The sequence below is a fragment of the Agelaius phoeniceus genome, chromosome 9 (genome assembly GCF_051311805.1).
Source record: "Agelaius phoeniceus isolate bAgePho1 chromosome 9, bAgePho1.hap1, whole genome shotgun sequence".
Taxonomy (NCBI): Eukaryota; Metazoa; Chordata; class Aves; order Passeriformes; family Icteridae; genus Agelaius; species Agelaius phoeniceus.
Window position 1 is genome coordinate 34358245 of NC_135273.1, and position 14518 is coordinate 34372762.

The window sequence follows — 14518 nt, forward strand, 5'->3', positions numbered from 1 at the left end:
TTTAATCTTTTTGTTTGTGGCAAAGGTGCACACTAGCTTTAACTGAAATCAGACAAAAACAATGTGCAATTGAGCCTGCTGAGAGATGTTTCACTGAGAAACTAGGGCTGTCTTATTTTCAGGCACAGGAAAATCTGAATTAAAGATCTGACTGCAAAAATGAAACTCCTAGAGGCTGACTAGACAACTATTTAGTAAAACATAAAAACCACACACAGGCACGTGCACTCTCTCTCTCCCTGACTCTACAGGCACACAGGTAGCTGCTCTAGTTTTGAGTTTTGCTGCTGCTCATTTCCAGCAGCCATTTTTTGCTGGCCTATTTGTTTGTGGTTAGCAGCCTAGCCTGCAGAAGGGGTTTTTACCATTCAGCTGTGCCTGCTTTCCCCTCACAGCCTGTAACAAATGGGATGTTTCCCCCCTTCAGCCTCCAGAAGGATCCAGCTGTTTGACCATTCTCCTTCCATGTCCTCTGGTGCTGTGAACACGGTCCCACCCTGTCAGCACTGCTGGTGCACTCCTGGAGGGGACAGAATATAAGGAAATAAAGATAGTGCAGAAAGTAATGTTACCCCTGAGGAGTTGCAGCTGGGCCAATTATCCAGGATTAGGACAGGCCTGGCTTTACCAGGCCACAGCTGTGACCAGTGAGAAGAAGATGCTATAGAAGAGTGGGGTGGTGTTGAGAAGGGAACTGGAGTCAGTGGCTGCTCTGTGAGGAAGGAAGAGCCAGTGCTCTGAGGAGCTGCCCATGAGAAACACCAAGAAGGTGTGAAACTTTTGAGATAAGGGCACAACAAGAGACAACACCCTAATGCACCAAGTCCCAGTGTCCCTGCCCCATGTCCCTGGAGGCTCTGCCATCACCTCCTGCTCTGCCTGTGTTTCATCTCTAACACTTCAGAGAGTTCCCAGTGCAGCCCCTGCTAAAAGAGCTCCCTGAGCAGCACAAAGAGAAGCTCCCATGGCACCAGGCTGTATCAGGCAAATGTCTGGAGCAGTAGAGCCCAGGCCTGTAACCTGTGATATCCATGGTGTGTTAGAAGCATTGTCTCCCACCACAAAGAAATTTGGCTGCTTTCTTGCTCTGGCTCCCAGCACTACAATTGCTCAGGTGTTTTTACTGGAAACACATTCACAACTACTTCTTTTGGCCAAAGTTAAAATATTGTATCTTGGTAAGACACAGGAAACAGAATTCCAAGGACTCTGAAGAAACATTTAGCCAAGCTAGTCCATTTATTGAGCCTATATCAACTGGGTTTTGATTAACAAGGGAAAAGAACAACAAGCAACATACAAAATAAATACTGAAAACAAGTTCCCTTCACATTGATAAAGTTTTCTGGGGACAAATGTTAGAAGAGATAAAATGCATTCTAGCTGGAAGAACGTGCCTCAGGTTTATAAGAAAAAAATTTCTTAGAGAAGAAGATTCTCTTAAAAGAAACTATTTTCATACAGCACTACACTTAAGAACTGAACCATACACCAAAGAAAAAGCTGTGAGGGAGAAAAGGTTCATATTTACATATAGGACACACAGTACAAAGCATGAGCTGGACTTACACTTTACACTGAGAGTTGATACCATTAGTGTGGGTGAGCTGTGGAGCAGGAGAGCTCGGAGCTGTTCACAGGGTTACACTAGGGCAGGCTCTGGGTGGGTGCCCCTGACCTCTACCAATCAGTAGGGAAGCTGTGCCACAGCACTGGCCTGGACAGGTAACTGCTCTGACAGTGCCCCCTGCCTCCAAGGCAAGCACTTATACAAATGAAGACACCTTTGCTCTTAGCCTCTCCATGCTTGCTGGAAGAAGATTCACCATCTCCTTACTGAGTTCTAGTTCAGTCTCAATGGCAGGGACAGCATCTGGATACTTCTCACAATAGTCTACCAGAAATGTGTAATACTCCAGTGATGTCTGCATATTTTCCAGTTGCTTTTTGCTATCTGAAGTAATGAGCTTACCATACAGGCGTGCAATGTGAAATTTAGCCACCATGGCAGGGCGGAGAACATCTTCCTCGAGTTTTTCAGGAAACACCTTATCAGGGTTCCTCAAAGAATCCAAGAAGAGCTCGTAATATTTGATGGCAAACTGAGCCAAAGAATTAATTTTTTTAACTGTGTGTGAATCTAGCTTCTCTAACCTGTTCCCAATAGCCACCTTCAGATCCATCATCTCATAGTAGGTGTCAGCCAGCTCACACTGCAGCTGCCTGCGGATCAGCAGGTAGTACTGGGGGTTCAGGTCAGTGTAGATGGGCTCCAGCATGTCTATCCTACGCTTGTGCATCTTGCAGCGCCTCTCATAGTCCTCTTCAAAGAAAGCAAGGACCTTAAACAAAGCACTGTGATCCTGAACAATCTCAATATGGTCAGTAACATAACCATCCACCTGAAAGAACTCTTTTGCCTCCTGAACATAGTTCTGACCAACCAGGAAGACTTCTCTGGCTTCTTGAAAATCTAAAGGATATACGCTGCTCACTTTCTCCTCCATGGCTAGGACAGAGTCACAGATATCACTGGTCCCAAAAAGAACAGCTTTCTTCCTGCCCTTCTCCTTTTCATCCTCTTCTTTCTTCCTTTGGGCTTTAAGTTCCAATTGCCTATCTGGATCCAGCTCTCCTATGTTATCCTGAAATGAGAAAGCATGCTAATTAAAACAAATCTGCCTTATAAAGAGAGACTGAATCATTTTGATTCACCTTTGAAATGTAAACTAGTGAGCAACACGACAAAAGAGAAATCATTGATACATGAAGACTTATATTAACAAAAGACTCGTGTAAATTACTTTATCAATTCTGAAAAGACATAAAATTAAGGTGGTTCAGTCTCCCTACCCTGTGTGACAAAATAGCCAAAGGAATAAATGTTAAACCCAAGGGCTCTCCTTCACAAAGCATTTCAGCAAATGCTGGTTTAAACACCTGAAGAAATACTTAAACAAATTAAGTGAACTGAATCAAATCTGAATGAATCCAATGTTTGAATGAATGAGAACATCAGTACAGAAAACTGCTGCATATTAAGACAACATTCTTACTAGCAGTTAAATAAGAAGGAATCTGTCAAATCAAGCTGCAAGAAAATGCATCAGAGAGGAGGAAATCTTGTGAAGTTGCACAAGATGAAATAATTCCATAATTAATAAAAATTAATTAAAATTTAATTAATAATAGTTAAATAATAAAAGCAATGCACTGATCACTCTGCAGAGCTGATCCCCTATCAGGGGATATCTGTGCTTACTCTTAAGTGCTGCCTTTAAGTCAAACCATACCAAGAAGCACTTGCTCCATTGCAAGCATTTGCTGTTTTGCTCACTGGGCACTTGCTTACTCCTTGTTACCAACTGCAAACACCAAAGCAGATTTAGTTTGCTGTTAGACAATGACAGATACAGAACAATTTTCTGTTACCTCAAGCAATTTCCGAGCACTTTGCAGAAGATTCAGGCAATACTTGATCCAACACCTTGCAATTTCAGCTTTCCTCTCTGGAAGGTCCTGTTGGTCTGGCTCTGTTTCATCTGCTGAATGGACATAAACACAAAAACTTTAAGAGAAGTCCAGCACTCCAGCAAGACCCTCAGATGTTCCATCCAAAGAATATACTTGTATTTCATTTTCCTCATGGGTAGACAGAAACATGTTCTCCATGTTAGTTTATGCAGTAATTCTGTAAACTGTCATTCCTGGTAGAAACCCATATAGATTAACAAGGATTTGTCATGTATGAATTCTGAAAATAAATAGATAATAATTTATCTTTAAAAAGACCTTTCATCTTCAAGGTGTTTTACTGGAAAAGGTTTCCAGGTCTCTTTGTAGTAAGAGAAAGAAATCAGGATAATTCATTTTCTGAGCTTCAGCTGCCTGCCCAGTGATTGTGTCTGAGGATGGTAAAGGCATTTGCATTGCTATGGGCCCCAGATTTGCTACCAAAAAAGGAAACAAAAAAGGGGAAACTGCCTTTGGTTAAGCTACCTGGTACAAACATAACATTTATTAGCTCTACAACTTCTCTATTTTTCTCCCCAAAGTCTCCCCACTATCACAGACAGCAGCACTGGTGATGTCTCAAGATAACATTTTCAAAAACCAAACAGATTTCAGCAAAAACTCATTTCCCAGTCTCCATGCAGAAGGCAGTGAGTTAGCTGAACAATGAGAGGACATTCCTCCAGGACAGCAGCACTTCTGATCACCAAATAAAAAGCCAACTTCACACTCAGACCCACTGCACTCATTACCTTTCATTAGAGCAAATGAATTCCTTATTAAGGAATTAAGAATTGCTGCTAATCTAAGAAAAGGCACATTTATTTATAATGTCTGTGTTAGTTTATATTCCAATTAACATGATAAAATGAAAGGGCCTGAGAATGGCCAATGCTGACTGTGTACTGCTCTTTGTGTAAATCAGAACTTTCTGCAAGCCCACAGCCCAGCTCTGTGCCATGCAAAGCCAGGCAAGGTAGGATAAGCAAATATTCTCCAGAACAAATGGGATTATCACTCCTCCTCTGTGGTGCAGGAAGAGATGAAGATACAACTCAGCAGGCTCATACTTGCTCCCTCTCCATGAATTAAAGCTCTACCAACTGGAAGCTTCCACTTGCCCAAGACAGACATAAAAAGTGCTGTAGATAAGCAAAGCCCAGGCCTAAAACAGAGCACTGACACTACCATGGAACCACAGGTCCCTAAAACCAGGGTGACATCTCTAAAGGTATCTTCTGCTGCCATTCACACTGGGCTGCCAAGTGATCCTTTGCACCAAGGCCCAAGGAACAAGGAGGGCAGCTACAACCCCAAAAGCAGCCACTGATGAGGCTGCAGCATCCAGGACAACACCAGCACCCTCTGGATTTGGGGTTTCAAAAGCTGCAGGTTTGCTCCTTCTTTAAAAGCCATTCCCAGGAAATATCAGGTTTGGTTCACTGAATGACTGCCCTCTGACCACTGAGGAAAACTGCATTTTTAGCACTTGTACAAGGCCAAATGGATGAACACTGCCACTGTTGAAGTGGATATTGTTTTAAATTTCACTTTTACTAAATTATTGCTTTCTGAAACACCAGAAACAAGCATTCTTTCTCAGAGGGTCTACACACAGCCAATCCTGAGCTGTAGTAGCAGTCACTTTTCAGAAACATTCAACTCTATTGAAAAATATTTTAGGAAATTAACACTGGGATAAGTTCTGTACATCTTGTTAAACTTCAGTTTAGTGATGCTTAATTCCCAATCATTTTATTCCAAACATTTTTTACAAACTTACAGTCTTCAGCAGATGGCACCTGTCCAGCTTGGCTGAAGATGACACTGGCTGCTGCTAGGCAGTGCCGAGCCTCCATAAAGCATTCCTGGGAGAAACAGAGCAGCATTTAGCAGGGTGTGAGCAGCTCCTGAGAGAAACAGAGCAGCATTTGGCAGGGTGTGAGCAGCTCCTGAGAGAAACAGAGCAGCATTTGGCAGGGTGTGAGCAGCTCCAGCACTGCTGTCACTTGGCCAAACCCCTCACCTCAGAGAGTGAGCACACATGACCACAAGGGAAATGACAGAGCTGAGAGGCTCTGGAGCATATTGCCCAGGCACTGGAAGAAAACACAATTTTTCCACACCTACTAGTGAACGCAATATTTTCTATTGTTTGTTCTGTTCCACAGCCACAACACCAAGCTTTCCTTTCATACTGGCAATGCACACTGAATCTCTGACTGTTGTGGCTGCCCTGAGGTGAAGGAAATGATGCCTTGTGGCAAACACTATCACAGGGTGCTGGTGGGAACAGCCTGACACACAGCTCAACACCATGAGTCACATCTAGATTCCTTTACCCATATTTGGCAGTGCACTGTTAAATAACTGCTGATATCAATGTATCAAAAAGATATGGAAATTAGGAGTTACTATTGAAATTAGCATTAACTGGTTTAGGTAGGGCAGGAATCTTTTTAAGCAACAGAAAAGAGCATTTGAATAGGCTGGAATACAGAAATTCTGAAATAAAGCTGAAGTCCATCCTAACAGTAGATTGCTTAGAGTCAACACATGGCAAACAGCTGCCAACTCACATATTCACTTTCATGCTCACATGGGTTCAAACAACTCTTGAGCACATGCTAAGGCACAAGGAACAATCATTCATTGTAAACAAAAAGCCATAGCTTGGCCCTCATGAGATGCTTTTGTTTTCAAACTTCATAACAAAGAATTTTAAATTCAATTATTATAACCCCCAAGTTTACTTATGAACATGACATCTCATCACTGCTAACATTTCCTTAACTATAGAGCTTTTCTCATGTTTACAGCATCAGAACCCCACAGGAAAGCCACCATGTCCTCTTCAGAAAAAACCTGACAGATGCTTCGTGTCAGAAGACAACTTGTGGTTTTATAGGTGCACATTTGTCACAGACATGAAAAATCCTTTCCTTAGGATTTTTTCTTCTGAGAAACCGAGAGGCCTCAGGAACAAAATGTAAACAAAATGTAAACAAAATGTAACCAATGGTTATCTGCTGCTGTGGAATGCAACAGGTGCATCTGGGATTGGTCTCATGTGGTTGTTTCTAATTAATGGCCAATCCCAGCCCAGCTGTGTCAGGACTCTGGTCAGTCACAAGATTTTCTTATCATTACATTCTTTTGCTTTGCTTGCAAGCCTTCTGATGAAATCCTTTCTTCTATTCTTTTAGCATAGTTTTAATATAATAATATTATAATAAAATAATAAATTATTATTTTATGATCTCAATAATATTATATTAAAATTATAATATAATTAATTGATGTAATTACATAAATTAATAGATTATTATTAATATGATAAAATAATAAATCAGCCTTCTGAAACATGGAGTCAGATCCCCATCTCTTCCCTCTTCCTGGGACCCCTGTGACCACGGTCACACCCATTTTCAATTCATTTGGAGCCCTGTGTCCAGGAGCTGTTTGAACAGTGGCATGAGTGGCCCAGTGGCAGCAGGACAGGCCTGGAGGGTCACCTTGGAGAGGTAGTACTGTGACAGGGTGGCCGCGTTGCGTGCCCATTCCACGGGGTAGTAGCCGCAGTACTCGAGCTGCCGTTTCAGGGTGGTGTGGCAGTACTGAGCAGCCTTCTCAATCATCTCCAGGTGCTGGTACACTTGGGCCAGGTAATACAGAGTATGTGTGTAGGCCTTTTCAAACCTGGAAACACAACAACAGTCTCTTCAGATGGTTTGTTTTCCTCCCTAAATACTTACTCATGGTTATATAGGCTCCTCGGGCTAGGTTTAATAAGCTCTTGGAGGTCTGTAACACACCTAAGATAGCTCAGCTACCCTTGGAGGCATAAAAATCAGCAGGATGGCTTCTGTGGCAGTGTTGGAAACAGAAAAGGTTTAATCAAAGGCAAAAAGGTTTAATAAAAGGCAAAATAACAAACAGAAAAACCGAGCCAGGTGCAAGAGGTCTTTGCTCCTGGTAAAACACCTCACAAAAGTGATTGGTTTCTTAGTTCTTTTTCTAGTAAAAGGAAGAGAACTTGCTCTTTTGCTCCTGTCCTTTCTTGCTCTTTTTGGCTCCTGTCCAGTTGGCTCTCCTTAAGTTTGAGGTGAAGTTCCCTGGGCCTATGAGGTGTCTTTTTCCCCTAATGGAGGAGACAAACTTCTAGGCTTATTTCTTTCTGAGGGGACAAAGGATGGTTTTGTCACTCCATCAACAAGGGGCACATTCCTATAACTCATAATTAAAAAAAAAAAGTAATAATAATATAAGCATGCTGCTTAACACCCACCTTTTGGATCTTTCCTGGTCTGTGAGTTTTTCTTCTTCTGCCATGAAATGTTCACTGGGATCCAGGGGAGGATTTCCATCCTGCAAGGGTACATGACACATTCAGCAAACTCCATTTCTTACTCTGTGGCACAGTGCTCCCTCTCCTGGCTACACATCATTGACCATTTGCCAGTCCCAAATTCAACAAAGCTTCCCATAACCCATCTCAGTGCCCCTTCTCCAGAGCAATTCCACAACACTCAGGAGATTTAAGGATGAAAGTCACAATTCCACACGGAATGACAAGGCTCACAGCTTGCAGGAGGCTTCTGCTTATGCATTTTAAAGCAATCCACACTGCCTGCACCAGAGATACTCAGCCTGGAGTCTGCAGGCCTCTACTGGGCATCTTTATCTGGTAGAATAGCATTCTGGGTTTTGAGGCATCCATTTAACACCAAGCTTTCAAGTGTGAAATCTCCGTTTGCCCAGCTGCAGTGCTGAGCAGCATGAAAACATCCTGCAGGAAGTCCTGCAGAGAACAGCAAGTGCTGAGAGCCCAGCAGAGCTGCTGTGAAGATTCTTCTAAAGGGACTCCCAGAGTCCACAAGCTGGCAAGACCATTCACCCAACCAAATAAGTAAAACAACACAATGTCTTTGGAGGATGAGGCTGCTAAACCTTCCTATCAGGCATAATCGACATGCAAGTATTAATTAATAGTGGTATTCCCATCATTAGAAGCACTTTTTTATTCTTCAAGCCATGAGTTCTGTCAGACCCTTACACAGACAGCTACACACCTTCTGGCATTGCTGTGTCCACATCTGCCCTAAGACAATTGTCACTAATGTCACAGACAGCTCCCAGGCAGTCCCAGCACATGAACACTGCTTTTGGCAGAGCTTTATTAGCCTGGCCTTATCCCATTTCCTTTGCAACTGTGAATAACTTCAGGTGCCAGTTCTAAAATGCTTCAAATGAAACCATTTTTTAAGGAGAGCTTTTCTCCCATTCCACACTGCATCCTGGAGGGTGCCCAACGTGTCTGCCCCCAACAAAGGCCAGGTCAGTCTGCAGCTTGTCTAGCCTTTCCTGACCCCATCTCTTTCTTAGCCAAAGAAAAAGGAAGGCAACAAATAAAAATCAGTTTCAATAAATGCTTTTCATGAGTTAATGCAGACTCAGGTAGGAACAGGAACAAGGGCAGAGAATAAACTCACTTTACAGAGAAGAACACATCCAATATTTGTACTGCTTCTCATTAAAAATCCATGAACAGACTCTGCTTTTAACAGAAGTGTTTTACTCATCTTAAAAAATGAGCAAATGTACCTGAAACACAAACTGACAAATAAACTAAAGCATGTTTAACCTACCAGAGGCATGTAGATTTTTGTATCTGGTCTTTTAATCTGTAGATCTTTGTTTGCACCTCATTAGTTTTTATGAGGTGAATTTATAACTCTTCCTCTTGTTTTCTTTAGATACAAACGTTCTAACAAGATTTGGAGTATATTCTGGCAAGCCTACAGCTATTCCTGCAAAGAAAAGAACTGAAATGACACAGTAAACAAAATTGTTGCCTCCTTCCTGTATATCTACAGATCTATCTCTGATATCAAGCCTTATACCTTTTCTTATCCTCAGAAAGAGCTCTCCAATTCTCCTTTCTAAGTGGATTTCATCAGCCCAAGCTCTTTGCCTTGTTTTGCTTTAGGGGGAGAAACCACCCTATTAAATTTGTAGGTTAATTGGACCCAGTCTGTAAACAACTAAATCCATCAGCTCAGGAAAATGCCTCCATCCTCAGCAGTTTACCAAAGACTCCCTGACAGCCTAGAAAAGGGGAATGTCACAAAAACTACATTCACATATTTATCATTTGGGAAAGACAAATCTTATCATTGTATAAATCTATGGTTCCCTTTAAAAGCAAGAAGACTTAAAGCATAGCTGTGTTTGACTGCATAATGCCTTGGACTGTAAGTGGTAAATAATGGTGGGGGAAAAGTGTGGCAGGTGATCAGCAGGTATGAATAACCCCAGGGCTTTGGTGTGTATGGGAAGTACTTACAAAACTGATGTAGGTTTTTAGTACAGAAAGTTGTATATGTTTTTGTGGAAAAAAAATGTTAAAAACAAAAGAAATTTGGGATTTGTTTTTTAATTTGTAGTAAACGAACTAAAATGTTGGGGTTTGTTTCTTTACATTGTCAGTAAGAATAAAAAGTTGTAAGGAGAAGAGTGTGGGTACAGAGAGCAATGCCCAACTTTCCCAGGCATTGTCCAGGGGAAGGCTGTGAGAAGATCAGAGGAAAGAATGAGGAACAATTCTTATCTCCACTCACTGCCCCTGATGCTGTGCACATGAGGAATGTGTTATGGAGATCTGCTTTCCAAAGGGAGGTTTCTTGGTGATGGTGTTTGCATTCCAGGCCCAATTGGGCCCACCTGTGTCATGAGTAAGGGTGATGGGTTTTCTTAATAAGTATTTCTTAATGAGTATAGAAAGTGATTGATCAGCCTTCTGTGAGTCATGGAGCCAATGCTAATTATTACCCCTTAGGGACACCTGGCAGCAACAGAAGAGAAGTATTCTAGAAGTTTTACTCTGTTCTTATTACCCTTTAATTACTATTAATAAATTTTTCTTTCCCTTTTAAACCTATTTAACCTTTCTCCTAATCCTACCTCACAACAAGAAAAAAATACACTAACAATCAACCAACACTAAACCCCACCACACTCATTAATACATTAACCAAAAGTCTCAACAAACCAAAGCCACTACACCTAGTCAGGCAGCAAAACCCCAGAAGAAAATATTCAGTAACCACTACTAACAAAAAATGTCAAGTTTCAGAAAAGTCTACAGTGCAAATGTGAAGTACCTGGCAGCACTTTAATCCACTATAGCATAGCACCAGTTTAATTTCATTTCACTTTAATCCACTATAGCATAGCACCAGTTTAATTTCATAATAACTGGAGCAAGTGCCAGATGCTTTTGGAAGTCAGGTGATAGCTGGGGCTGGGTGTAAATATCAAAGCTGAACATCAGGAACTAATTAGACAGATCTCTGGTTAGCCCAACTGACCCTGAGGGCAGGAAAGAAGCTGACATAGTGGGGCTCCCTTCTAGATCCCTGACCTCTCCCATCACTGTGGCTGCAAAGGTGCAAAGAGAGCAGTAACCAACCAATTAAAAAAAAAATCTAAAAATCTCCACAAGTATAATTAGTGCTCTGAACCAATTCCATGGTAAAACCTGAACTGAACCTGTAATTTCATGAAGTTAAGGTCTGCCCAGCCCATTCAGCTGTGCTGAGACACAGCTACTGCTTCTTGAAGGCCACAAATGTTTTCAGCTCACTCCAGAACTGTCCCTGAGGCAACTCAGTGTAGGAACAGCTTTGCAAAGAGCTTAAAAATAGCACAAGGGAGTCTTTGTAGGATCCACAGCAGAATCCAGAGCTGAAAAGGTTGTTTAATATGCATGAGAGGGTTAGCTGTCTGTGAGATTGTCCTCTTGGATATGGAACTGAACCACTTGCCCCTGCACAACACTGCACAGTCAGAGCAAACCATGCAAATATTAGTTTTGCTTCCTTTTCCCACTGAAAGCAATGGATATTTTTACTGCATTTCCAAGATAACATTTAATGATAGTCCTCATTAAGATCCAAATTCTACCAGACATCAACTTTGGATTATTAAAGGGCTTTCAAAAGGGACCATTATTTTTGAGCAAATTTTTTTCTAGTTTGAAATTAGCAAGTAATGCTCTAATTTGTCCTACACTGCAGTACAACTTGTATCACTTGTCAAAAGTATCACAGCAGCCAGCATAAAGCACAGAAACTCAAAATTCCATTGCATTTTGATTCCAAAGGTTCCTTAACCTGCAAGTGGCAGGTGAAGTAAGAGCTGCCATGACATTACCACAGTACCTCTTTCATGTATTGGTTATACAAGGCTTCTGCAGATTCCAAGTAAGTTTGTGCAGTTTCAATTTCATCCCTCTGAGACCACAGGATCCCTAGATTGTTCTAAAAGTAAAGGAAAAAAACAATAGTCACATTCCATTTGAATTAGACATTTTTTTTGCAAACAATTGATCAGTCTTCATTCTTATATATGTGCGTGTTCTAATGCAATTAGGATTCCAAAAAGCAGAAATTGTGCCCACACATTTCACTGTGAGTGGCTCAAAAGGGAGGGGTTTTCACACAGCAAATTTCCCATAAAAATGCACCTCACAGTCCTTCTCTGTTTACTCTGCTACATAAGGACTAGTGTGTTCAAATAATGAGCTTTTTTCACAGAGCATCCAATTCATGCAGCCTTTATCACATACAGATATCAAAAAAGAGACAAGAAATCAGAAATTTGTTAACATGGCTCCATAGAAAAAAATTAACAAGAAAAAAATATGCTAGGAAATGAATGCTTGTGTATTTTCAACAATGGAAAGAGATTTAAAGCACCTCTGAGGTCCAAAAGTTATAGACTACTGCCTTCAAATTTAAATTAAAGCAACTGCATCTGTGAACCCAACTTTGACAAAAAGTACCTCTAATTTTATTAATAAGATGGTGTAAATAATGATCTATGTGCTAATTTAAATCCTAGGCAGTGCTGTTACAAAACTCAAGAGGGCTAAAAAAAAAACAACCAAAAACCTTCAAAATAATTCAACTGTGTAGCTGCATGCCAGCCCCATGCCCCTTTCAGCTCCATTCCTCTGTTTTTATAAGAAAGCACATCACATGTTGTTTATGAGCTGGAACACTTTGCCCAGGGCCATGCAGAGGAACAGACCAGATTCCATCAGACAGAGCCTGGGAAACTCAATCTTATGCAAAAGCTCAGAAATCACAAGTGGGGCTAAAGAAAGAGGCCCAGCAGGAAAAAGGAATGCTTCTTCCTCCAAAACAGCAGTCAGGCCATGGTAACACACTGCAGGCATCCCAGGAGGTGGAGAAGTACTGCCACTGATGGCAATTACTGCTTTTAAATCAAAAATGGTTTAAATTAAGTACTCGAGGCTGCTGCAGCCCTTGGGACCGAGGGCTGAGGGTTCATTTCCCAGCCTGGGCTCAGCCCCAGGTCAGAGCAGAGCCAGCACTGCTGCACACAGCGCCCCTCATGCACAACAAACTGCATCTGAAGGCCCCAGGACTGGGAGGTCCAGGCAGACTTTGGGCTAACAGAGAGAAGAGCTGCCTTCCAGCACAGCAGTACCCCTGGTCCTGAGCCACCAGGGCCGTATCTTGTGTGGGAAAATGTCATTTACTTCAGCTGGAGCAATCTCCTCACCTCCCCAGGGGTAACAGATTTGCAGCAGTGTATCCAAACCCACCCAAGGACGAGGAGCAGATGTAACCTCACTGTCCCAGACAACTCAGCTAATTTAACCAGTGTAATACAAATCATCATTTCACTTCCACCTTTCCATGTCAGCCCACAATTCCTTGACAGTTTAATGAGGAAGCACTATGGAGCCTTCTCTAATTAGGGCAACCATTTTTGACATAGATATCTAAATAACTGCTCTATTTCATGTATTAGAGGACTATTTCATTGTCTAGAGTCAGATGCCTAACCACCAGCTACCATGACAGAGTGATCAAGTAAAGGCCCTTCTGAGAATCTTCATGTAACAAGGACTAATTTTAATTATTCCTTTCTTCAGAATAAAGAGAAAATATTATTACTTCAAACACCAACAAAACTGTATTTATGCATCTGGGACAAAATATAATAGCTTAAAATATAACAGGCAATGCTGAAAAAGAAACAATTTATCACTTCAGGATAATGCATCAATAAAAGCATCTCCCAGCATCACTATGACAACCAAGGAGTTACTATATCACAAATTCTGGACGCAGTGAGGCCTTTTTCTAATTTATTCTCGCACAGTTCTTACAAGTTTTGCCTCGGTCTGTCCAGAAGAGCACGCTGATCTATCAACAATGAGAACATATTTTAGATGCGCTGCATGCCCAGAGGCATCAGCAGGAGGCTCAAAGCAGACAAGCATCCCTCCAACAACCACCACCGGCGAATGATTCCTTCCAGCAAGAAGGGAAGGCCAGGGCTGCTGTGTTTATTAAGGTTAAAGAGCAGCATCTTTCAGGATGAGGGAGGCCCTGGATCTGCTGGCAGCGAGCGCCCGGCCCAGCCCGCGCAGCCCAGGCCCCGCTCGGCCGGGCCCCCGCCCCGGGCAGCCCCTCCGGCCTCCGCAGCCCACCTGGGCCTGGATGTAGAGGGACACGCAGTCCGGGGAGAGGCGGTGCGGCTCCAGGAGCTGCGTGCAGCGCTGCAGGTGCTCGTCGCCGGCCGACAGCTCCTCGGTGTCCGTGTGGTTGACGCCCAGCTCGTACTCCAGCACGGCCCGCCTCACGGCCAGCACCGCCTCGCCGCCCTCCTCGGCGGCGCTCAGCAGCTGCTTCACCTCCTGCAGCAGCGCCCGGGCGCTGTACTTGGAGCGGTACGGCTCGGTCTCGGGGTCCTTGAGGGACTCCACGGCCGAGAGCGTGCGGGCGGCGCGGAACTTCTCGCACACCGCGGGCCACCCTCCGCCCGCCGCCGCCGCCATCTTCCCGCTGCCCGCCCCGCCCCGGCGCGCGTGCCCGGGCCCGCCCCCGCCATGGCCCCGCCCCTCAGGGCGCCGTGAGGGAGCGCCCCAAGGACACCGAGCCCCGGCACTCCCGAGAAACCGTGCTCA

General features: G+C 43.1%; 1 protein-coding gene across 2 annotated transcripts; it reads right to left on the bottom strand.

Annotated features, from left to right (window-relative positions):
• Positions 1-1215: 1215 nt before the first annotated feature.
• Positions 1216-14418, bottom strand: KIFBP (kinesin family binding protein). 2 transcript variants are annotated; one of them, XM_077183527.1, is made up of 7 exons: positions 14042-14418; positions 11736-11834; positions 7802-7881; positions 7029-7212; positions 5297-5381; positions 3433-3542; positions 1216-2645 (listed from the first exon to the last, which is right to left on the bottom strand). In XM_077183527.1, exons 1-7 carry the CDS (start codon positions 14387-14389, stop codon positions 1767-1769), a joined length of 1785 nt encoding a protein of 594 aa, XP_077039642.1. In that variant the 5' UTR covers positions 14390-14418; the 3' UTR covers positions 1216-1766. The 2 variants fall into 2 exon arrangements, with proteins under 2 accessions (XP_077039642.1, XP_054493141.1); XM_054637166.2 differs by having other exon boundaries at positions 3433-3545.
• Between the last annotated feature and the right edge of the window lie 100 nt (positions 14419-14518).